The sequence below is a fragment of the Neopelma chrysocephalum genome, unplaced genomic scaffold (genome assembly GCF_003984885.1).
Source record: "Neopelma chrysocephalum unplaced genomic scaffold, ASM398488v2 Primary Assembly neopelma1_44, whole genome shotgun sequence".
NCBI lineage: Eukaryota > Metazoa > Chordata > Aves > Passeriformes > Pipridae > Neopelma > Neopelma chrysocephalum.
In genome coordinates, this window is record NW_020897703.1 from 24,320,905 (window position 1) to 24,345,292 (window position 24,388).

Here is a 24,388-nt window from a genome sequence, read left to right on the forward strand (position 1 = left end):
AAAGCTACAGAAGCTCCAATAATTCCAGTTTTTAACTTTTTTCACCAGTGTTTCCAATCTAGAAGTTTCACAGGCAGAAGTCATTAACAAAACTTTTTTAAAAGTAGCAAACATCTTTTGCATTTTGATATTTCCATGGAAACCTTTAATACCTTGTGCAGCACAATATGTTCTTTAAACACACTAAGCTCATGAGAGACTGCACTTTGTCAAGAGTAATGGATAAAGCTTGTATTACTGCTGGCAACACACTGAAAATAAACAATGTCCTGCACTTTCCTTCAAGTGTGTTTATCCTGTATTTTCCTCTAAAAGAAAATGATCCCACAACATTGAAAAAGGATATCAAATCCCAGCAAGTGGTTTAGGACTGCCTCACATAGCAGAATTGTCCAGTGCAACTCCTCTGAGCAGAGGGCTGCAGTACGGCTCTGACAGCTGATCTCTGATATCCGTCTGGTGGCATAGTTCTCCCTGGCAGTTTGTCCATAAAAATAACTGACATTCTTAATAGCATGGCTGGCCAGGACCTGAGTGGGTGTGGAAACCAAAGCTGCAGGGCTTGCTATTCCAGGTCGAGGTGGGCACATGTGGTGTCACAAATACCTGGAGAGGGACGTCCTTGCTTCTGCCTGTGCTGCTCATGCTGCTTAAATAGAGTTAAACTTCACTTGCCAGAGGGGTCGGTCCAATGCAAGTCAAAACCACTAAGAAGTCATCATTATAACAAATTATAACCACAGCTGCCAACTGGAAAAGGTTTTGCATAGGTGTAACTGATAATTGTGCAATGCTGTCAAAACTCTATCAGAAACTAGATTATCACACACACCCCAAAAAAGTATCCTGTTCCACCTCATTTTTGTCTTAAGTGGTGTGAAGAAATTGCAGTTTCCAAAGAAACACATACTTTTTCCTGTTCATCTCTGCTATGTTTAAACACACACACACACACAAAACCATGAATACCAAGGATTCTGTTTGCTCTCATACCATACCCACCAGACACAAGGCACATACTGCTACATATTGGACTTGTACTTCCACCTGCTGTAAATAAGATAATAAGTTTGCAACAAAAGATCAATAAAGGTTATAACTAGATTTTGCAACTAACTGAATACATTTTTTGCCAGTGGTAGAAAAACATTTAAAAGTGACAGGAGAGTTGGCTTTTACAGAAGTCGCATTCTTAATGCAAGTACTATTTGGAGAGGGGTGTATTTGGCATTACTTCTTTAAAACCACATTTTTTGTAACCTAGTGAATATTTCTCTGAGTTCTAGTTAGATGGGTGGGGTAGAAACAGAGACAAATTCAGGAGCGATAAATAGGATGCCATCATATCAGCAGATCACCGCAAAGCTGTCTTCCAGGCACAAGGTGAACCATCAGGACTCTCTATCTGGCAAAAAGGTGACATTTTAAAATTCAGTTCCCTTGAGCTCAGTTCCTACCTAGGTAAAGGCAAAGCTCCCATTGACTTCCAGTGAGAGCAGAACATGGTCAAAAATGAGTGTTTCTGAAAAACTTTTCCACAAACACAACATCAGACACTTTTCCTTTCTAATATATCATTACAATGATATATTAATGGCCTAGGGAATTCACTATCTAAATAAGCAGACAAAGTAAAGATTTTCATGCCAATTGTCCAAAACGACAGAAGGAGTTTGTGGAAAAAACACCACTACAGATTTCTCCAGTGCTGTAGAACCATATTCAGTCCTGCTGTGTTCCACTTTCATCAGAATCTTTTTGCTCTCTTCATTGATAAAAATATTAGTAACAACTTCACACTTTTTCCTGGTGAAAAAACAGGAAAGGTCCTTTCGGAAAGGAGTTCTGGCACCAAGGCAGAAAAGCGATCTGAAAAAGCTCCAGGAACCCGCTCTTCTCTACACAGACACACCCCATAAGCTAAAAAGCCTTCAAGCTTGGGTAGTTGGGACTGTTTTATATGAATGACAGCTCTGTACTGGATTCTTCAATGCTCTGTCTCACCCACACTGGCTTGGTTAGCTCAGCTGTGCTCCCAAAACTACAGCCATAGGTAACACCACACAAGGAAATAAACACAAAAAAACCCTCACTTAGCTTCTTTGGTGGTAAAAACAAGAGAGGTTCCTCATGAAAAAAAATGGCAGCAAGAAAGGAAGTTCATAGGGACACAGTTTTGTTCCATCCAAAATCTTCAAAGAATAGCTTTGCAAAAGAGGACAGAGTTTAACCACCGAGGCCAGTACCACAGATAAGAACACAAATCTACTGAGTATACACCCAAGAGACTTCGTGCCTTCCCTTGCAACAATGTGCCAGTCCATTCCTTAGATGTTTGTTCCTGTTCAAGATTCTCCTTTCTTAAGCAATAAATCCAGTGTGCTTGTGTGCTGGCAGACTCTCAGGTTTAGCATGTTTCCAGATACAGCCCTGTTTCTGGCTTGTTTTCCTGCTGCCAACATTCTTGTGCCTCCAAGGGAGCCTTTGTAAACATGATGTTAGAAATGGCTTTTGAGACAATTTCTCCAGGTAGAAAATGACAGATATAAACCCAGTGAAACACTAGCAAAAAAAAAAAAAAAAAAGGAAAAACCCTAAGAAAAAAATAAGGACTAAAAAAATCTTGCTGCACTGATTAAACTGTCAAGAGAGACAGAGGAGTCCATAAGACTTTCTCTGTTTTAGTACCTTAGATTTCTCTAGATGAGGCAAATTTTACATTGAAAGAAATACCAGCAGAGAAAGCTGAACACTTATTCTTGATCTTCTGAATCTTACATTTATTTAAATTGAACAAGAAATATATATCTATTTCTATCTGTTATCAGATACAAGACATATATCTCTATCATAGCAATATAAAGCCTAAGTACAGTCTTGTGGAATAGTATATTCCTTTGCATTTTCACCTACCAAAGTTTAATCATTGAATGTTCTGGTCTCTCTAACAACAAGTTCCCTGACTCATTTTGATAAAAATAGCCCAATACAGCTTTACACACTGGCATGTGTTTACACACAGCGACTAACTGGTCCAAGGAGGCTCCCAGGACTTAGTCCTTTCAGATTCATCAGCATGTTCAGCTTACAGATAAACATACTAGAGATCAATAGGAAACCCAATGCCTCAAGCTTCACTGAAGTAGTCAAAGGATTTAGGTCTCTGCTTCTCCAGGTAAAAGAACATCTTAAAAAAATATTACTCCCTTCTACTGTTCTTCAGTACCTTCCATCCTACCAGCTGATTTGGTTCCTAAATGAAGTTAACAGCTACGACTTACCATGCATTGAAGACAGTACATTTAGCAAAAGAAAGATGACAAAGACTGCATTTTGCCTTGCCTCTCTAGAAAAACGTTCATCAACACTAAGCCTGATGGGAGACAGGAAAACCAATGGTAGAATAACATACAAAACATGCAGAGATCATTGCAGATTGCATTTGACAGGTTTCTGCATCATGTATTTTAACTGTATCCCTGTATTGCCGCAGGCACACTCCCAATGGCTCACAACTAGAATTTACTAACCTCAAAAATGGATACATTACCCTCAATATTATCTCAGTGACCAGAATTGTTGGCATTTTGACATTGTTCATGGTCTATATGATAGTAACTAAATCTTATGGCACTTTCAAGCAACTACTCGACTTCCTTCCTGAGAAGTAAAATTCCAGCAGAATTTGCTGCTTATCATCATAGGGAAGTCTGCAGTACTTCTCCACTCAGCTGAGACTCTCCTGTGGAAATAACTCCTCCACTGTTCTCCAAAAATTCCATTTCACAGCCTTCGATCACAACCAACGCAGTACCATCCAGGCATTCTTGCAAGAACAGTATTCCTAAGCTTTTGAAGAGAAACAATAGAAGATAACTGCACCTTAGAAGATTCTTTCTTTTCAAGCTACTCCTTTTAAGGTCATGCTGCAGAAAATTTACAGAAGATCTTAACCAACCTATACATGTTATGGCAACACATATAGAAACGGAGACATAATTCCATATTCTTTGACAACAGAGGGTGTTTTTCTTCCTACCCATCATTCTCCCTTCTCTATATTCAGAATTACAGTGAAACATATGTTCCCAGTACCATAGCCACCACTGGATATCTTTAAAGCTTTAACATATGAGAAGCCTGAGATATACCAGCTACTCTCAAAATGGCTACAGTGAATTACTCCCCAAACAGAACCACTCCTGTTTTATGGCTTATAAGCAAATATCAAGGATGACCTGTTCACCAAAGCACACAAAACTGATAAAAAAAATCATCTGTGGTTTTTCATACCATGATTTTGACCTTTTAATTTTCCAATTATTTCTCTCAGTAACTGAAAAGATTTGGCTTATGATAGTCATCATTTAGGGGACCTTGGCAAGCGTGTTCAGTACCTTTCAGCATTGCTTTAATTTGAGTTAAAGTAATAAATCAAATCATAACTGTCCTTTGCTGATAAGCAGAATTACCAGCAACACATGTTTTATAGCTTAAGGATACCAGTTATTTATATAATTGAAGTCCTACCATCACCTGAGAGAAATGTACACAAAATATAATCACGAAGCAGCAATGACACGTTGCACAAACATGGCAAATAATTTTAACTTTATTGCTGTCCTTCCCATTGTGAGCATTGGAAGAACATTGCTGGTTAGCAATTGCAAACAATGGTATACTTCATTCAAAGAAAACTGAGGTAGAAGAGAAGTTTTATTCTTCATCAGGACACAGCCTACTCCTTTCATACAATCTGTTTTCATTTCAGCTGCCTGAACTTTGGAAAGCAAATACTTTAATAAATTGACACAAGAGCATTGTAGTGTTCTTGACACATCTGTAAGCTCATGTTAGGATCCAATCCTGCACCTGCTTTCTCCCACACAGCTTTATGTACTTTGGGTCATTGGTCCCTTTTTCAGTGTCACATTTTTGTCTGAGGAAACAGCATAATGGATAGGGGACAAATGCATCAGGAACTAACTGTGTACTACCATGACTGGTTTTATTCTGTATGCAGTCAGGATGCAAGGACTGGCACTGACTTGTACAATATCATAAAACACTAAGGCATGAAACAATATGCAGTATTGTGCATATCCTTTGCCCTGCTCTGAGGCGGACACAGTCAGCCTGGAAGAAACTGTTTTAGTAAAGCTTTAGAAAAAGAAAGGTATTACTTGTTTTCAATGCCTCACAAGCCTGACTGGCTGCTTTCTTTTGGCTATCCTGTCTCTGCCTTGCCAGTTGTCCCTCGTCAAGAAAGACTACTTGACCCAACTGGGGCTGGCTCCCGTCATTACCAAGTGCAGTAATTCCTCATCAGCTTTAACCTTGGGGATTTTGTGCCTTCTCATGCCAGCAAGAAGACCCAAGTAGTGCAAAAGAAAACAAAGAAGTGCCAGACTGTATCTGCCCTGGAAGAGGTGAACTCATGGGCCAGCATCAGCCTGTCCATCATCACATTGCCTATCTCCATCTCCCAAGGTGCAGGCTAAAGGTAGGGAATGGCATGCTGGGGTCTCAGAAGAATCTGAGGGAGCAGATGACAGCAGAGCTGTAGCTACTTTCCCTTTCCCTGTCTGCCAGTCCCTAGAGCTGTAAGTAGGCACACTGTAGCACAAGGACAGTGCAGTGACCAACATCTTTTTCACTGTGGCATTCTGAATACAGAAAGGTGAAATAGAGAAAGCTTGGAGATCTAGTGAAATTCCATAGGACTTAAAGAGTTTCAACCTCTCCCTGCTGTGTGGCTCCCCATGAACTGGGGTACACTTATCTCCGACTGCCAGGAGCTTTACCCAGTATTTTGCCACCACAGAAAACTATTCATTTTAATTAATTTATTTCTGAGCAACTCTTTTAACTGGAGAGAGTAAAACTGCTACGGACAAAAGGGAAAGGATTAACCTATTCATAGACATTTTTTGGTGAAAAAATAATGTTGAAACATACAGTCAGCCATACAGTCAAACTGCACAGGACAGATCTGGAATATCAAACATAACCTTGATTTCCTGCAAGGCTTCATTTGTCCATGTCTCTGTCTCCCCTCACCCATAAAAACAGTATTAAATCTTCATTAGCAGAACTGTTAGAAATGCATTGCCATTTACCATCTGTTCAACATTCTACTAACCCAGGCTTGACACAAAATACCTTTCTCCTAGTTGTCAAAATAAGAAGCAGAGTTGCAAGAGTTGCCAAAGATTCTGCCTCTCTCTGAACATTACCGTCTTTAAAAATTGTATGAGCAATTTAGGAAACTAATTCCAATGAGCAGGTGTGGCAGGTCACTTGGAAGTCACTGAAGGCAGCAGGGAGGAAGGTGATATTTTGATTTTAAAAATGCATCTCCAATGAAATCAGGGCAAAAATACAGTAAAACTGCACATTTGTCTGGCACTTTTTTTTGACTCAATGACAATTTAGTTGACTCAGAATTCTGAAATCTGACATCACCTTGTTACAAAAGAAGCATTTTCAGCCACATGTTATTTTTCTACAGGGATTTGACTCATTCTTCCAAACTTTAATTTAGAATCAATTGTTAGCTGTGTTATTTTCACACATAAAAGGCAGCACTGGCTCTTATTACCCCACAGAGATTTTTTAAAAGCCTAGAATATAGTTGTGGAATAAGTTGCTCCTTTATTTAGAGAGAGGACACAGAGGGGGAGGAGAAACACAAAAACACCTTCAATTGCTGGAATCACTTAGTTAGCCAAACATCCTAATGCCTTTCTTCTTCTTTCAAAGAGCAATTCTCTAAGTCACTAGGAGCTGCAAGTTTGTGCAACTCAAAGGCTAATAAAACCATTTGACTGTCATTTCTGAGTGGGTGGAAACTCTCTTCTGAATCCATTTGGAAATGAAATCACCCACACATTTCCATACTTGATAAAGACCATAGGGCAAATGACCACCTGCCATCAGTGAGCGGGGAAAGGAGGAGGGGAATAATAGAAAAAAAAAAAAATCTAACACAAGGTTCTTCAAGCTGTATATTTGTGACACTATGCTAGAAACCAACATTAAACGGGTTTTTATTCCTCAATAAACCTACTGAGCTATGAACAAGTAGTTTTTCATAAGGATTTTTTTCTGTCTCTAAAACAGGGCTCACAACTACACACAGACTTAATATAGAACAGCTTCACAAATTCATTAAGATCAGTATAGTGGCTTTTAAGAGCTGTCCCAAGCAAGGTTTTGATCTGTTAATCAGAACCTTGCATGGAAAGGGTGTGGAGATAATGCTGCTTAGCAAATCAAGCATCTTCTCCAAGCTGCAATGTTCAATTGATCAACTTGTTATCGTTATGAGAAACATGTATTGTCTGGAAACCTACAGTCAGCTGAAGCAACAACATTACACCCATTTGTATGCTGAACTGATAAGGCATATTGCACAAGTGGGATGCAGAAGATACAATGAAACTTATTTAAAACCAAAACCAACACAAAAATGCATATGAACTTTCATGAAAATTTAGTACTTCCCTCTCTGTGCTGAGGGAAGCACATGGGAACCTCAACCCTGACAAGAGTCTTGTGTGCACCAATGCAGTGAACTACAAATTTGGGTTTAATCTAGGTCCTGTCTCTGTCCCAGTGGCCCCTGGCTGCCATAGCATCCTGGAAGGACTGTCCTGGCATGTCTTTTAGTAGAAGCCCCCAAACTCTAAAGCCTAGGCTGCATAAAAAAGAAGCTGAAAATCTGAAATGGTTTTAAGGAAAAATTACTAGAATGATCTGATCTTGAGAACAGATCATAAGGAGCTCATTTACGCAGCTCAACAAAAGCAAGATGGGGAGGCAATTATTCATATGCAGAAAAGAGCACTGATGCCACAGAGCTTTTAGTCATGCAGATAAAGACAGAACATGATCAGAATGTTTTCTATTGAAGCATCCCAATGATTGGAATTTTAGAAACAAGATATTCAGGCTGGAAACAAAAGGTACATTTTTACCACACAGGTAGTTCCTTATTGTGATGGTTTAGAGAGGACAACAGTAATTAACTATCACTTAGGACCCAAATTAATCTAAACTGAATATTTTTCATGAAGATTCCCTAATTCATCAGAACACATCCCAGCCTAAAGCAAGAATTAGTTGGTGGAGTCACATACCGTGTCATTTAGGAATTAAAACTGTAAGTCTGAACATAACCATGAAAAATGATGAATTACCTTTTGCAGGGCTTTTCCAACTGGGAGTTTGCAGCAAATCAATATATGTTATTTTGCATAGATATGCAAACAAACTGTTATAAACCTCAGGCACATTCCCTTCATTGTGGAAGAGATGGCTCCTAAGCAAGGCTGGATGCTGGTACACGCAGGGAAACATGCCCATACCGCCGTGAGGTGAGGAGAGGTGGTGGAACTGAACACGGAGCTCTCACATGGAGCTCCTATTGCTCCCCCACTGCCATTCCTAGAGCAACAAAGGGTTCTCTTTCCCTTCAGTGATACCCAAAAACAAACCCTCACTTTGATTTTATCAGCACAAAGGGATACAAGTTTCCAGACATTCCCCATTTTACAGACTAAAAAACTTTTTTTCTCCATTTTCTACAGTAACTCATCGAGCATGGCCACAGCACTGGTAGAAGGCCAAATGGACAGCTCTCATGTTTCTGAAAGTGAAGACCACAATCTCTATACTATCAACATCCTGTGGTCAGAACAATATCTAAAATTTACACCAGCATGCAAAATGGCAAATGCCAATTTTACATGAACAAAAAGCCCATATTTGAAGACTTTGGGCTTTAGAACAAGGTTGGACTTTTACTTATGTTGTACAGCTGATTTCTTACAGTAACAGGATACAACAGAACTAGGGCAACACAGCTTGCTCAAGAAGTAATGAAAAAAATGTAGCAGCACTAAAAGATGCTAATTTCTAAATACTGGATAAACTGTACATATGTAGGCTATAACCTAAACATGCTGTAGTAGGGTGCAGATTCCTTTTATTAGCAGTTATTCGGAATATGCTACACTGAAGTGACTTTGCTGCTAGCAAATAATGCACTACTCTTAAACTTTCTGTAATAAAAGCTTTATATCACATTGTTATTAATTTATCTCATATATGTTATTATCCTCAGGATGTTCTTCTTAATAATTCCTTTGAAACTGTGAAAGCTGGCTGAGAGCCAGCCACAGTGACACTGAAATGAAAATAAAAGATCCCTGAAAGCTGCAACACAGAGCGATAGTCATCAAAAACTAAAGCAGAATGTCAGTGTATTTTAGACATTGACATTTTAAGTAAACCATGACCTTATCCCTCTGAAAACTTCAATGTAATTGTTATACAGAACAAGTTCTCCATTAAAACTCCAAGAGGCATAGTCATTAAAAAAAGTAGAGAAAAAACATACAGCTCACTCAGCCGAAGAATGTTGCATTTGACAATTTCTCATGCTTAAATACACTACACAACACTAGACTATGCACTGTGATCTGAGGCTTATGCTCAGAACAGCTGAAGAATGATCCATAGAGAAATAAATACCTTCATGTGAACTAGTCATGGACAGTAGCTACGAAGAAGGGGATAGGCAGTCAACAAGGTGCAACCCAACATGCATTGCATGTGGGTCCTTATGTAAGGCTGTTCTCCATGCCCCACCAAGAAGAAACTTTAAGAGAGGGCATGCAGTATGACAATGTAGAGCAATGCTCAACACTAAACAAACAAGTGGAGAGAAACTGCGAGTCAGAAGACAGCTTTTCTTTCTCCTGCTGCTGTTCTGTCACAAAACCAACACAGGAGTCAAAGAATCTCTCCAAGTCACAACTTCTTGCCAATGGAAGATAGAAAAAAAAAAGTCTCAAGAATTTTTTTTCTTTTGTGGGATAGAAATGGCTTATGTTTGTACCAGTGATACAAGGCCAAGCAACTTACACATCTTGTTGAACACATGCAAGCACAGTTATGTATGCCTGGGCAGAAACATTATTTCTTTCACTCATTTCATGTCATCTCTGCTGAGTTATGGTGAGGCACAGAATAATATAACTGGGGGACAGAGAAAAAGTGAGTCTGAGTTTTGCTAGGGAGATCGCCAGGGAGGTCACAGGAAAAAACCCATCTGTTTTCTTACGGCTAAGAGAAGAACATCACCACATGACTCATCCAAAACACTGATCCTCCATCAGCAGGGATCAGCACAGTCTTACAAAACAGGGGAAGCAGTGGATATGGCTGTGCAAGGCTGGTGGTGTCCAAGCAGACAGACAAGGAAAGGTTGTTTAGGTTTTGCAAAATCTGGTCTCCCGTTCACCGCTATGTGGGGATAATTTTTTAAAATGTGAGGCTCAGGGAATTTAATTTATCTTGAGCCCACTAACAGAATGATGCCTCACCTCAATTAAAGTAATGCAAGATTGTATTGAAGACAGGTAAACCTTCTCAATTATCAACCAGGTGTGTAGGGGGAAAGGAAAATCAGCAGAAACAAAGCACTTAACCAATTGTCATTGATATTCTGAGTGCTTTCCTTCAACTTCCTTCTCTTGATGGGAAAGGTAAAAATTAAGGATGTGTTGTAGCAACAGTGTAACAGGCTATGAAGAATCCCTGCTGAGCAATCCCATACAGATGAGACTTTTGCTAGACTCAAATTTGAGACAATCCTGATATCTCAATTTCATCTTTCACAATTCAAGTGCCTGTTACTGAGGCTTTTGTTCTTACAGAGACTGTTTAATTCTGTCACAGCTGGGGCATCCTGAGGCAGCTCACATGACTAGTACATAAGGAAACTGGGGCCAGGATAGAAAAAACAGCTGAAAATGGATCTGATCAAGGTGGACTGTGAGTGAAGACAAAGTAGAGATCCAAAAAAAGCTAAGTGGGTAACTAGGAGTTCATGAACTGAAAGAATATGCTGCTTTCTCCTTACCAGTCCAGAAGGGAAGACTCTTTCAGGCTGTCTGTGATCCACTAGGACAGGCTTAGTTCTGTATGATTTTCAGGTGTCACAGTGATGGCAGTGAAACAAACACAAGGAAGGAAGGCTAAAGAAATACAGTTGGGTCATAGTACATATAAACAGCATCTTTAGTTAAAGTCCCAACTATACTGTATTTGGTAGACACTAAACGCTTACTGATCCGCTCACACTGGCATCCCAGGGCATATTTAACACTGTTAAAATGGAAATCCCGCCAGACACTGCAACTGAAACCAGCTTTTTCATCACAAAGTCTTAGTTTTACATAGAATTTTATGCCTGAAGCAGAGTACAGTGAAAACATCTCTCCAAGTACTCATAAGTACTTATAATTCAGGAGAGAATAGAGGAAAAAAAAAGTCTGGCTGAAAAGCTCAGGATCACACGAATTATTTAAAATACCAAAAGAGGGGAAGAAGAGAAATGGGACAAGGAAAAAAAAAAAATCACTTGAAGGCTATTCATCATGGAGATGAGACTGTAAAGCCCAGGAGTATAACTAAGATTGCTTCTGCTTTGAAAAACTGTTCAGCTATATTTCTAGTTTCCAAAGAATAAAGATATCATAACAACAATTAGAGATTGTCAACAGTAAGAACAACTCAAGGAGGATTTATTTATTTGTTTGTTTGAGAGACAGCACACAGAGATCCAGGAGGCCACAGCCTTGGGGGTAACTGGCTTCCAGACTAGTCTCCAACAGGAGATCCTCACCCTATAGAGTATTGCATATAAATGCAATCCTAACATGAGTCACAGCTGCAAAGAAAGATATTCCTGCCAATTGATATAAAACATGTAATTACTTGAGTCCTGGAATCAAGGAGGTGGTTTCCTGAGAATCTGCAGCCCAGGCTCAGCGATGTCCCACTGCACAAGCTTCGAGCAAAGCTCTTCCCACAGATGGGACCGTATTGCAGGACTTTGCCTTGGGCAGATTTTCCAGTGATCATAGGAAAAAGCTCATCTGTAGTAACTCAGTTACTCTTGAGACTTCTACCAGCCTGTAAAATTTGGATGCAACTGGCCAATGGGTTAAAAAAGGGAGGAGAAAAGAACGAAGGAAAATATATGCAGAAACAGCTTCATCTTGTATGCTTGTTTCCTATGGAAACAAGGCTAAACCCAACACATTACAAAATGAACACTCAGTTTAGTGTTCTGTTTCAGAGCATAAGAAGACAGAGAAACCTCAGGCAGCAGGAAGTATTTGCCCTTCACTGTCTCAAGCAAGAATGCCAGCAGTAATTGCCCTGATCCATTTTTTATGTTGTATTGCATTATGACAGTGCAATGGGGAAGGAAGAAAATAAAGAGAGCAGATATCACACCGTTAGCACACCCCACCACTGAAGCACTGCTAACGAGCCAGAAAAATTAATGATGTCTAACTGGATGGTCTGGATTCTTTTTATTATCACATCTCCTGTGCAGAACTCATACAAGCTTGCTCCTCACTCATGTGGTTGCCATATACAAACAATGCATAGTACACATAAGGGGAGGGCAAAAAGAAAACGTAGAGAGATCTGTATATTTAAGCGTGCCAAGTGTTGCCATTTGCCTATATATACAGTTCTCAGAGCTACTGAAGAACAGAAAAAGCTCAAAACGCCTTTGCATTTTCAAGCATCCGTTCTCTGTAGAGTGACTCCTCTTTTAATGTCAAGACGAACCAGCATCATTGTAAGTCAGTCAGACACATTCTAATCCAGAAGAAAAGAATTACTTTCCAAGCCCATCCTAAGGCACTTCTCAGTGCCATGTAAAGCTCTGAATCATCCCAGTACCTTCAACTTACTTTTAGGGAGGCAGCTTTCCAGAATAACTTAATTTCTGTTCTTCAGCACCCACAAGAAGCCATCTAAATTACCCACATGCAGAAAGACAGTAACTTCACCAGGCAGATAACTAAGCTAAACACCAAAGGCTCAAGCACCTTGTACATGAGCTAAAAGAAAAATCTTCTAGTTGACTCAATAGCAGAAGACACAAGATATTTAAAAGACTCTCAGTCTGCTTCTAGTCAAGTCACTTACTAGCTTAGCAACTGCAGATCTACCACTTACCTGCTCATCTGCTGAGGAGAGACACCACTGTCTACTGCTTATTTCCCTGGGGCCCAAGCCAAGGCAGCTTTGCTTGTGGCTTCTTTACACTACCAGAGAGCAGACTCTGGGATCTGCCACTAGGCAGCTAAAACCACCTTCGGCTTGCGTGGAATTGCTTTGTCACAAAGGAAATCTTGTCCAAGAACAACAGCCTTTCAGTTCTCTAACAGGGTTGCAAAATCCTCTGAAAGAGGAACTTGCAGTATTGGCCCTTCACACATACCTCCCAGCACACAAAAAGAAGGGCTGCTCTTTGGCACTGCCAGGAGGGAAATCATGACCTTCACTCAGCCAGCTACTAGGCAATTCCACATCATCCTTCTATCTTCCAAGCTTCACCAAGCTCCAGAGTTACAAGCACAACATTTTCCACTGCAAAACACTGATGCCACCCTACAGACAAGTTTCCAGGAATACTCCTACCACTTCATTAAATACTTCATAGGCAGGAGACAACCAATCTTCCAACTGTTGGTCAAAACAAGTGCTTCTTGTTGTTTCTTTTTTGTAATTTCAGATTCGTTCTCATTAGAGGTTATGCTGTACTTCAGTGAGAGATGTATTCTATCTACCCACCAATAGTTATCCAAGATCTCGTCTCAATATCCCCCTTGGAAAGTTAAAGGACACCATTCTGACACATAAACACTGCCAATTAACTACACAGAACCTTATTTTCCAATAGAAATAGCAATTCACATACTCACCCAGCTCTCCCTGAAGATTAAGCCTTTTCTCAGACAGCCGTGTTGTCAAAATGCTCAGACATTTGGCTCGTCCTAATTTATTCTACCATTTTACCAAGTAACCATGTAGCTTTTTTGGTCAGTAAGTTTTCACCTAGTCAGACAAAACAAAGACCTGCGCAAACCTCATTTCTTTGCCCAGCAAAACACAATTTTTAAGAGCAATCTACCAACTCATCGGATGACAGAGATCAGCTGTAAACCAAGGCCAATGTCTTCATTGCAGCCACTGTAGAATTGATAACTCAGAGTAAGGATAGTCTAGGATGGGAGTAGGACAGTTGTCCACTTCAAATGTAGAAGACAGTGAAATGCTGATTCTAAAGTGCACTTATTATAACAAAAGTAACTTCCTTTTCCTCATGTGATTTTGAGACAAACAACGGGTCCCTCACTGCAGCCCGTGCTGAAACATGAAGCCAGAGCTTCCATGTCATCTAACAGGAAGGTTCATCTTTCTCTGGTGTCACTTACTCACTAGCTCGCACCACCCACACCACTGCTAGAGAGGACTCTCAGCTCTGCAGTGGAGCAGGTTTTCCCCCAGGCATGGATGCAAACAAGCCAAGGAGCTAAAACACTCAGAGAGAGAGAACTGACATTCAGGCTACATACTGCCAGTCTGCTGTGGAGTGCTCAGAGTCACCTGGAAGCCCAAACTTCCCAAAATACCATGTCAGCCTCTCCGCCTTCCGATCACCCCCATCTAATGTTGAGCATTAGGTTATTTCAGATCATCTCCAGTTTCCTCAGGATTGTGACATCATAAAGCAGTAAAGTCAAGTCAGTAATCACTACCAGGGATTTCCTTTATCTGTTCTCTTTGACATTAAAGGAGATTGGCACATTTGATAAGCCCCTAGCCCCAGCTCAGACAACTCAAAGAACAGAACCAGATTTTGGGGCTGCTGATACAGTCACTTAGGGGAATTGGATCTCTCAGAAATGTGGTGCTTCAGACTCACATGCTGTAACAGGCATTCACCTACATCCCACTGTTAGTTTTGTACATGAACATCTCTAAGTCACCGTTTCTCCCTCGCACGCCTATTGGAGTGAGGGTTGAGCACTGAATGTCTTCATGTAGCTGGACATGTAGTAGAAAAGGAAACCCTCGCTGAAGAGATGCCTGACTGAGCAGGGTTCACTTAAGATTTTTTTGGCATATATGTCAAGCAAGGAGGAGGTCATGTTGTCCCTATTCACCTTTAATTAACAGTTTATTCAGCCAGAAAAATGAAATATGCCCTATTCAGTTAAAGAACATTTAGATTTGTGGTACCCACCTTCCTGCACCATCTGGCTGATCTGGATGAAGGCACTCCCTAAACACAGTAAAAAAGCAAACACCATGGGAGCAGAAAGAGAGCATAACACCACAACTAGTTAAAGTTAAAACTCTTTGGATGTGGAGAGCTAGGTGCGAGGTCTCATTCCAAGAAATATTAAGCATTTGAAGTACCTGGAACTACATCTAGGTTCACTCAGCTCTCCTCTCTATGGATGTGGTTATTGCAATAGCACAGGCTGTTGAAAAATCAGGACTGAAGCATGCAATTCTGATGAATGACGGCAATAAATTAGCATGTGATGAGTCTTCATCTTTTAAAGGCAACTCTCTTCACTCATCTGTAGTGCTATGGATCTTTACATAACTTTGAAGAGACGGCAAGATAAAAAACACTCAAAAAGCATTATTGAATACTATTTTCTCCTCTCTCCTCTCCTTGAATTTATATTTATCTCATCATTTTGCCAGTGAAAATCTTATTTGATAATCTAAAACCTTCTGAAACAATTTTAGAAACCTGAGTCAACTGGATGTTGAATTTTGACAAGTTTTTGAGCGAAAGACTTATGCTTAACATGGGATCTGAAAGGGTAGTCTCAAATATTCCAATCTTGAAAAGATTTCCTCTGTAAAAAAACCAACCTAGATTTTCTTTAGATTTTTTAGCCCGTCTGTCTTCCTCAGAGACAGCTGCTCCCTTGTTAGTAGTAGCAGAAGCAGAAGCATAAGGCTTATGACTGATGATACACACCACATCTAGCCATAGTTTCCCAGTGAAACGAATCTCTAAGACCAAATGTGTCATTAGAATCACCTTATAACTCTGAGATTGGCACCTGTACAAGAGCATCTGGTAGAGCATGAGTCGTGCTGCACGGCTGCTTAGCATGGAAGCAGCATCTCAGTTGTGTTGTTCTGATTGAGATACACAGGGAAGTTTATGAAACGCCGTTTTCACTGAGCACTAAGTTACCAAAAGTCACACCAGCAAATCCCAGAATCCACACGTAAAACAGATATACTTTACTAATGCTTATGCCTGAAGGAAGGAGACTGTGAAGGATATCATGACTTCACCGAATGATAAGCTACACACACGGTGTGCCTTTCGATGGACTGCTGGGAGTCGTCAGGGCACAGGAACTGCAGGCAGACTGATAAGAGCATCAAAGGAGGCTCTTACCATTTGCATTAATGTAATGGGCTGTAGCATAGGGATGTAGACAGAAGATAATGATGCCAGTAGTTTGTTATATTCACTCATTGTTCTTCCTTCTCCTCCTGCAATTAGAGCAACTATACACATAATGCAATGCAAAATTATATTGACTGAATTTAGTCTACTAGCCCCAGCAGACAGTTTCTGTTTAGTGTGTTGTCTTTCAACATGCAGCACAATGCAATATCAGAGGCTTAAGATAGATAGCAATAAACAGCATGGGCTCATTACCAAGATTCATTACTGATTATGCCATCAGAATTGAGCTCTGGTTTTTCCAAAATGAAACATTTGTTTTCTAGCAAGAGAAGCATAGCTATTTCTGTGACAGAGTTCTGTTGAAGTATCCAGTTTGTAAACAGGGACAGAATATGTCAGGTCTGTTTAGATCCAGGATTGGAGAAAGTCACTCAGGTTTTGCTGGAAGGACATATTCTCCTGTTATCTGGGGCAGCTCCTGCATTCTGTCAAGATGCAGGAGTGATGACAAAGTGGCTTAGCAACCATCTTGTCAGCAGCAATAGCAAGAAGGAAAGAATAGCACAGCTTAGAAACAAGAGAACAAACACACACCGTTTCCACCACTGTGACCTTTTCCTCACAAAGGCAGAGAAAGTGCTGTTATCAGGAAGATACTAGAAAGGACCTTGGGAAAAGAGGGCTGCTTGGCTGACTGGTGGAGATTGTTCTGTCCTCATTTGAAGTGTTCAGTGAAACATTCTGAGAGTACAGCAAGGAATTCCTAAATAAAAGCATAATAACTGATAACCCACAAAAGGGCGAGGAAAGGTCTTTAGCTGAAGTGTTGCATTACAAATCTAATTCTACAACTTTAAATAAAGCAAGTGCATGGATGCTTTGGTCTGCAACAAAAACCTATATATAGTGGAATGGTCTATAACTTGAGGAAAACCACTAATTCTCCATATGACAGTCAGACGTTCTTCATCTGCTTATACAGCAAAGGAGCCATTATAGAGGAGAGTTTGCTGAAGCTACCATCAAAGTTAAAAACAAAAGGAAAAGCTGGGTGCACTTAAGGATAACAACATTCATCACTTGTGCTTTCACTGACCTTGAGGCAAGGACCAGAGCTGGTGCTACTTCTGGATTTCAAAGGAAACTGTGAGCATCCATGCATACAGGAGTACCTATCTCACTGCACCACAACATGGGAAAAGGACCTCAGTCTATCCATGTGGGCAGCTCAGAGGTTCCATTTACTGGATTCCTCACCCTTACGAAATGACAGATCATAGGAAATAAAATACAATCATACACTGAAGTTAGGAAAGTGAAAGAAATTACCTGCCCTAATTAAATCGTATGTCCAGATCTATTTCAAAAGAGAAAGTTGTTTTTTTTCCATCTTGCCTAACATGAATTCTTCAACAGCCTCCATTTTGCACATCAAAATGCCTTGGATAAGATTGAATCAGTACTATTTAGCAAGGTGCCTTTAACCAGTTGTTGCCTTGATAGGTGAGAAAATATAGGTCCTCAATGAGGCTTTTTCGGCTACCTTGTTTCCCACTTCACATTACTTAATTCTGGATGCAAGATAGGGAGAAATAATGAATTTCCTGGTAATTGAACCCTCAAATGCAAAGCATTTCTGTGCCCTAAAGACAGGAGTCTCACTGACCCCATCCAAAGAAATTCAACCTTGGTAATGAGTTATTGATCCAGAAATACACTTTTCTACCAGGTGGGATTTACACTCCAGCTTGAAAATCAGTTCCTGCTAAAGGAACAAAGTTTCTGATTTAGAAAGGTTTTATATAGAGTTGAACCTGAATGATCACCATTCAAACATGAAGGCCCAATTCCTATCTCTATCAAAGCTCTTTTAAGGGATCCCTATAAGAAGGTCCTGGTTCCCTATCCAGAGACAAACATGACCCAAATGCAAGTGGGAATTCAGCACCTTGAAAGAAGCAGCATTTGTCAAGTAAATTAATTTCCAAAGTTTTAAGAGATGAAAACTTTGTCTACCTGTGTAAGATCTGAATGCCATGGTGATGGCAGTGGGAAATACAGGTTCATTCTCTACTAAAACCTTGATGCTTGACTAGCAGAGTCACTCTCTCTGAACAGCCTGAATCCTCCTGAAAAAAAAGGGATGCTTGTTGATTTGAGTTGAAGAAAGAGACATCCAGGAAAACATGTTAAAATAAATATGTAAAAGCTCCAGTTTGAGTGGTGTGGTTGGAACTCAGGGATGATTTATTGAGACTCCACTAACACGGAGTGTTAGAAATCTTAATAAGAGGAGTTAGCAGCCACTAATAGCTCCAATATGCAACTGAATCCAGAAATCATGGACTGTTTCCAGCTCTGCCACAGACTGGAAGTATGAAACAGTCTGAGTGCCAAGGCAGCATCATTAAGACATCGTCAGTATGAGTTACCCATTTTTTGCTGCTTTAATAAGTAGGAAAGATCTCTTTGTAGATTAATAGGAACACTGCTAGCTCATCTTCTGCTTGTCCCCTGAAAGTGGGATCTGTTTTTCCCTACTTCCTAAATAGAGTTTAAATTTTGAAATATGCATCCTCTCAGTTTGTATTACAAACAGGTGCATGAAGACACCATGTTTAGGATTAAAAGAATTACATATTGAAGTCCCTCCAATTATCTGGGTTTGTTCCAATGAAACATATCCCAAATTCTTAATTTAAATAGCTAGGGAAGCAATATAGAGAAATTCTGGGGAAATAGTGTAAAACTTATGTTCTTCTCTATCTCAGTCACCATCTTCTTAATATGTAAACAGATGTTTGTTTTAAACTCGCATCTAGTTCAGTTACCCTCCTAGTAAGTTTTTCCCCACACTTCACCAATGCTCTGCTTTCTCCCTCTATCACTTAAAGTCACAGCACACAGCTTTTTGGACTTCAATACGAACAATTTAGTTTCATTATTGCCACTGGGCTTCAGTGTGGATTGTTACTTGCTAAAAAGTTGTCTAAACCCACAAGCAGCCATCAGAGGAAAAGAAACTTTCAGCTGCAGGAAATGTAGTCTGAACAACTATAGATGGCAAAGTTGAAAGCTTATTTCTTTCTAGGTAACTGCAACACATTCGACCACCTAAAATTGCATGAAATAAAGGCAGGCAAAGCATCCTAATGCTGGTTCTTTTTGTCCTTTGCATAGATCAACTCAGCCTTTCTCTGGGAGGAAGGAAGGAAGCTTTTGATATGAGGCACAAGCAAAAGAAATTGTAAAAGTTCCTTGGGTTGGCCAACAGAGAAGAAAAAGAGTCATTGCACATGCAGTGTGTCCCATCCCCATCTAACGCTGCCTATTCCAGAGGTAAAATCTGGCAAACCAAATCTTTCAGCTCTAACATGAAAGTTTCATGGGTCTTGGGACAGAGACCCTCAGCACAAAATACTTAATAGACTTGTGCTCCAATACGTGACCTGTGCCAGAGTTGGACCACAGCAAACATAGAGGTGAAGTTTTCAGCTTTGTTAGCAACTGCTGGACATCCCTAGGCCAGACCACACTAAACTTTCCCCTTTTATACAAAGAAGAAATGGGAACAATTTTAACACAACAGTAGAGCATTGTACGTTCAGGGCTCAGAGAAATACCTTTAAATTACCTACAGCAGCTTGCTCTCAAATTTTATACTCTGGACCAGAAAAAAAAAAAAGACAGACACAAATACTGGGACAAAAGTGATTCACACAGAAATCCCTCCAATATCTTCATAATAGCTTTTTCAAAGGTAAATTTAGCACTAAAACATGGATATTATTAACAGATAGTGCCTCTAGGGACACCACTCTGAGCTAACAGCAAGACTGGGAGCCTACTCAGAGGTTATGGAGTTGCTCTACTGGGCAATGTATGAGACACAAAGAAATGTGCTTACATTTAATTTTTAACACAGGAGTTGAGCAGCTCCCAACCTACTGAATTTTCACCACTAAATACAAGAGAAACAACGAAAGCATGATTAAAAACATTGAGAAATACAACTGCTGCTTAAGCATTCAGCATTGATGGCAGCACATGGGAGTCTGTGTATAAATAACTAAATGCACATATGTTCCAGATTCTGGTTCTCAAGTACCAGCCCTGTAAATGCTGGAAGGGGAACCTCAGCACACACCAGCTCCCCATGAACAGGGAAAGTAAATATAGTTTCCTATAGATTTACTGTTTGGTTCTCTGAGATTTGATGAAGTTGTTGATTGAAGCTTTTATGTTGCAGCTGGGATATTTTTAACACCTTTTTCTTCTCTGAGGGTTCTCCAAAAATGGCAGAGGTCAATCTTTCAGTGTTACCATCTGTATCTGGGCACTAATACATATACTGTCTTGTCCTCCACCTGCCTAAATACATGATACTTTATCTAAAATTCCTACTGTATCATAGTCCTATTTGGTTCAAAATAATGAAAGTTATTAATTTGAAAGTAATGATGATGAAGAATAGAAGAGAAAGGAAAGAGCCTGATTTTCTTTGGAAGCCATGCCAAAAGTTGCACAAAACTACTCATATTAACATTTTACACTTTATCCCCCCTCCAGCTCTGTAAGCTGGTCCTCTGAATCCCAAGAGCATCCTTTCAGAATGCCCTAGAAATCCATGTTGTCTTGCATTTTTTTCAGCATCTTGTTTCCAATATGCTAATTAGACTGGAAGCAATTAGAACAAAATTAATTTACCCATCTATATTTGCTGTTTCAAGCTTTCCCCAAATGCTGAAGGAAATTGGCAAATACAAAGTCAGCATGTCAAAGAGCTATTTCTAGCCTGCCATAGAAGGTGTGAAGAAATACATGGCATTTGACTGGTTTCTCCTGTCCCTACTGAATTTATGGCTTTAAGGATCAAACTGTCAGAAAGGGTGACTGTCACTGACAGCAAATGGTAATAGCATCCAACAGCCCATGCAATGATGCTTATATCACTTTAACTAAGGCATGTTGTCCTGACCAGCTGCAGATTAAAAGAAAACTCCCACTGTTTAACAAAACCAAACAACTTGGAACTTTAAAAAAAAAAAAAAAACAAAAAAATCAAAAGTTAAGGATCAGATCTGTGCCTGAATTGTATTTCTGTGTCTGCTGGGGTGGCTTGTCTGATGTGCTCCCTCTTATGAGGTGGGATGTCTGCTGAGTCAGCCTGGTGATATGGGGAAGACGTGATGACTGAAAAGCTCTGTAACCTCCAGGTCACCTTAGTTCCTGACAGAAAGCAGGTCTGGACAACCTCAGCTTCAAATTTCTACTCCTCTCCTGGGACAAAATCAACAGATATCCATCAGTGACTACAACCAGTTCAGATTTTATTTCTAGCCTTACAGATAGAGGCCAGAGGAAACAGCTCAGGTTCAAGGAGAGGTTTGCTGTATCACCACTAGTACTGACAGGCTTACAGTTCTTCCAGGGATTTTGTCACCTACGCATTTGATAGGTATCTCTCTTCTGCTAAACACTGAGTAGAAGCAGTTCCAGGAAAAAAACCACATGCCTACAGAATCTCACTCAACGCATTCTTTAATTTGACAGCGAATCCTTTACAACTGCACTGGGATAGACAATCTTTTTTATCTCTCCTGTTAGACCCCAACTGGGAAAATATATTCTAGACACTATTTACTTCCAAGATTGTTGTATGAGATAGAGTCAAAAGTCAACCTACAAGATACAAACCATTACCATTATTATAATTTCTTTTACTGCATTTGCAGAACAAAATGTGACTGGTTGGATGCCATTTGTTCTCAGCAAAGCCACTTTGGCTGTTCTTCATCTCTGTGCTATGTCCCAGCTGCTTGCACGCTGTGCTATTATTTCTTTCAGATTTTTCCAGGAACTGAAGCTTGATGGATACAATTCCCCAATACTTCCCACCCCCTCTCCCCTTTTCTAAAAGGCAAGCATTATATCTGATACTTTCCATTCCATTATTCCGCTACCTGAATGACCTCTCAAATATAACCAATGCAGTAACAAGGGGGTTTCAGCCACTTCTTTAAGTGGTCCAGCAAACCTTCTCCTGACAGCAAATGGGGCTTTTAAGGAAATGGCTCCTACCAACACTGAGAGAAGCATTGATGCTCCAGTGCCCAGTGCACAGGTTGTCAGCCCAAGGCCATCACAAACAGTTTTCTGGCAGTTTCATCCATCACTTCTCTGGTCACGTGAGAGGGTCACCAGAGGTTTAAATGTAACACAGGGTCACATAGTTCCTCCTGAAACAAAAACTCCGAAAATCCAACAGCCTGAAACAAAAGCCTTTCTAACATTGTGATGTGGTACAGCTACCTCTACCACTCTCATGTAAAGCAGTACAACTTCCTTAGCATGGATGAAACTACATTACCACGAGAACACTTAAAACATTTTATTTACGTACAAAACCACAAGTTTCTGTAAAAGGTAATGCATGCTGTCACACAACTGAATACAAGCTAAGAGCCATGTTGATATAAGCCATCATCATACTTCAAAATAAATACTCAGCTGCTAGAAATCCCAGGTACAAGCCAAGCCTAACGTGCCTCACAGCCAAAAGCAACCTTTAAATTATTTGTTTAGGTCGATTGCTTTCTTTTAACTGTGAGTACAGACTCCCCCAATTTTCTTAACACTTCAATTCAAAATGGATACATTGTGTAAAATTTCATATCTATACAAGAACAAAAATACATCTTCTCATACTGATTGCAATGAGGTACTTGCAGAAAATTCTCACCTAATCTTGCTGTCAGAAGAATAGCAATTTGCCAACTATAATATTTAGTAACTACTCCTCCTCCAGCAGAGAAAGTTCAAAAATATTTGTCTCTAAGAGTTCATGAAGTTTTGTACATCCATTTGGGAATTTGTCCTAGGGGATAGAATTAGAAGATGAAAATATTATTTGTTTTGTACACGAGTTATCCTGGGCTCATCTAGAACACCTTGGGTTGACAGCAACCTTGCTAGTTTCCCTGGCAACTAGAGATAGTTAATCAACAAGCAAAGTTTAAGGAAGAATGCCTGGTACAAAACCATTTGCACAAACATGAAACTATTCTGAAAGACTTACAAAAAGTCATTGAAGAGTAGATTTTAGTATTCTAAGAAATTTGATATTGCTTTGGCTCTTATGAAGCCTTGCCCTGAGCTATGGAAAAGACATCTAGGAAATGTAAGCCTACTATTAGTAGGCTTAAAATCCCTTTACAGGGATTCACACTGGAGCAAATGTCTAAATGCATCCCCTTAATTACATATTTAAATATAAAAAAACTCTCTAAGCTTCTTCTCAGCATGCTACTGCTTGTTTGCATCACACTGCAACTGTCCTTGTACAAATACCCCGTGATGTTTCCGATTCCATTCTGGGAAGCAAACATGTGAGTACCCAAGGCTTTCATCCAATTTAATCTTGAGGCAACAGACCAGCTTTCACAGTCACAGCATTCTTTTTCCTGAAAGAATGCAGCTGTATTAGAATACCTTGCTTGTAGGACAGATTCTGATATTTAATTGAGAGGTTTCCATAAAGAATACTTCTATCAAGCCAAAATTTCCTAATTTATTTTCATACTTCAGGTTTGAGATATTCCTATTTGTGGTCCTAAGAACCTTAGTAATTAAAATGTCACAATCCACAGCAAGTGCCTTTGTCAGGTATACCACAAAGATAATAAAATACACTAGACACTACCCAAAGCCTGGAAATTCTGTCGTATAGACAGACCTTCACTACTGACAAAAGCTGCTCTGTTCTTCTGAAAAAAACCCTTGTTAAATAGGCAGTTTTAGGTGAAGGTCGCAAAGGTCAACCTCCTTTGGCTGAGATTATTATAGAACAGACAATTAAGGTAGACTTACATCCATGTGCAACCATTAAGAGATAAAGCCAAACCCAGGAGCTCTGAATTGGGAAATGGCACCTGTGGTATTCAGCTGAGTTCCAAATTTCCATCTCCATTTCAGTGTATAGCTCCTTTGGGAAAACTAATGAACTCCAGAAATAGTAAAGGGTGGGAACTGTCAACAGGAGCTCTGCAGGCCAGCTCAATC

The 24,388-nt window shown here is 39.9% G+C and overlaps 1 protein-coding gene across 3 annotated transcripts in view; it reads right to left on the bottom strand.

The window, feature by feature from the left end:
- ADCY5 (adenylate cyclase 5) overlaps nt 1–24,388 on the bottom strand; it is a 207,951-nt gene that overhangs the window by 155,407 nt on the left and 28,156 nt on the right. The window contains exon 1 of one of the 3 annotated variants that reach the window (XM_027679005.1): nt 18,344–18,438. The exons of the other annotated variants lie outside the window; for them this stretch is intronic. Within the exon in view, the coding sequence (XP_027534806.1) occupies nt 18,344–18,394 (51 nt within the window). The 5' untranslated portion in view covers nt 18,395–18,438. Of the gene's footprint in view, nt 1–18,343; nt 18,439–24,388 lie in introns of those variants that run through there. 3 annotated transcript variants of the gene reach the window in all.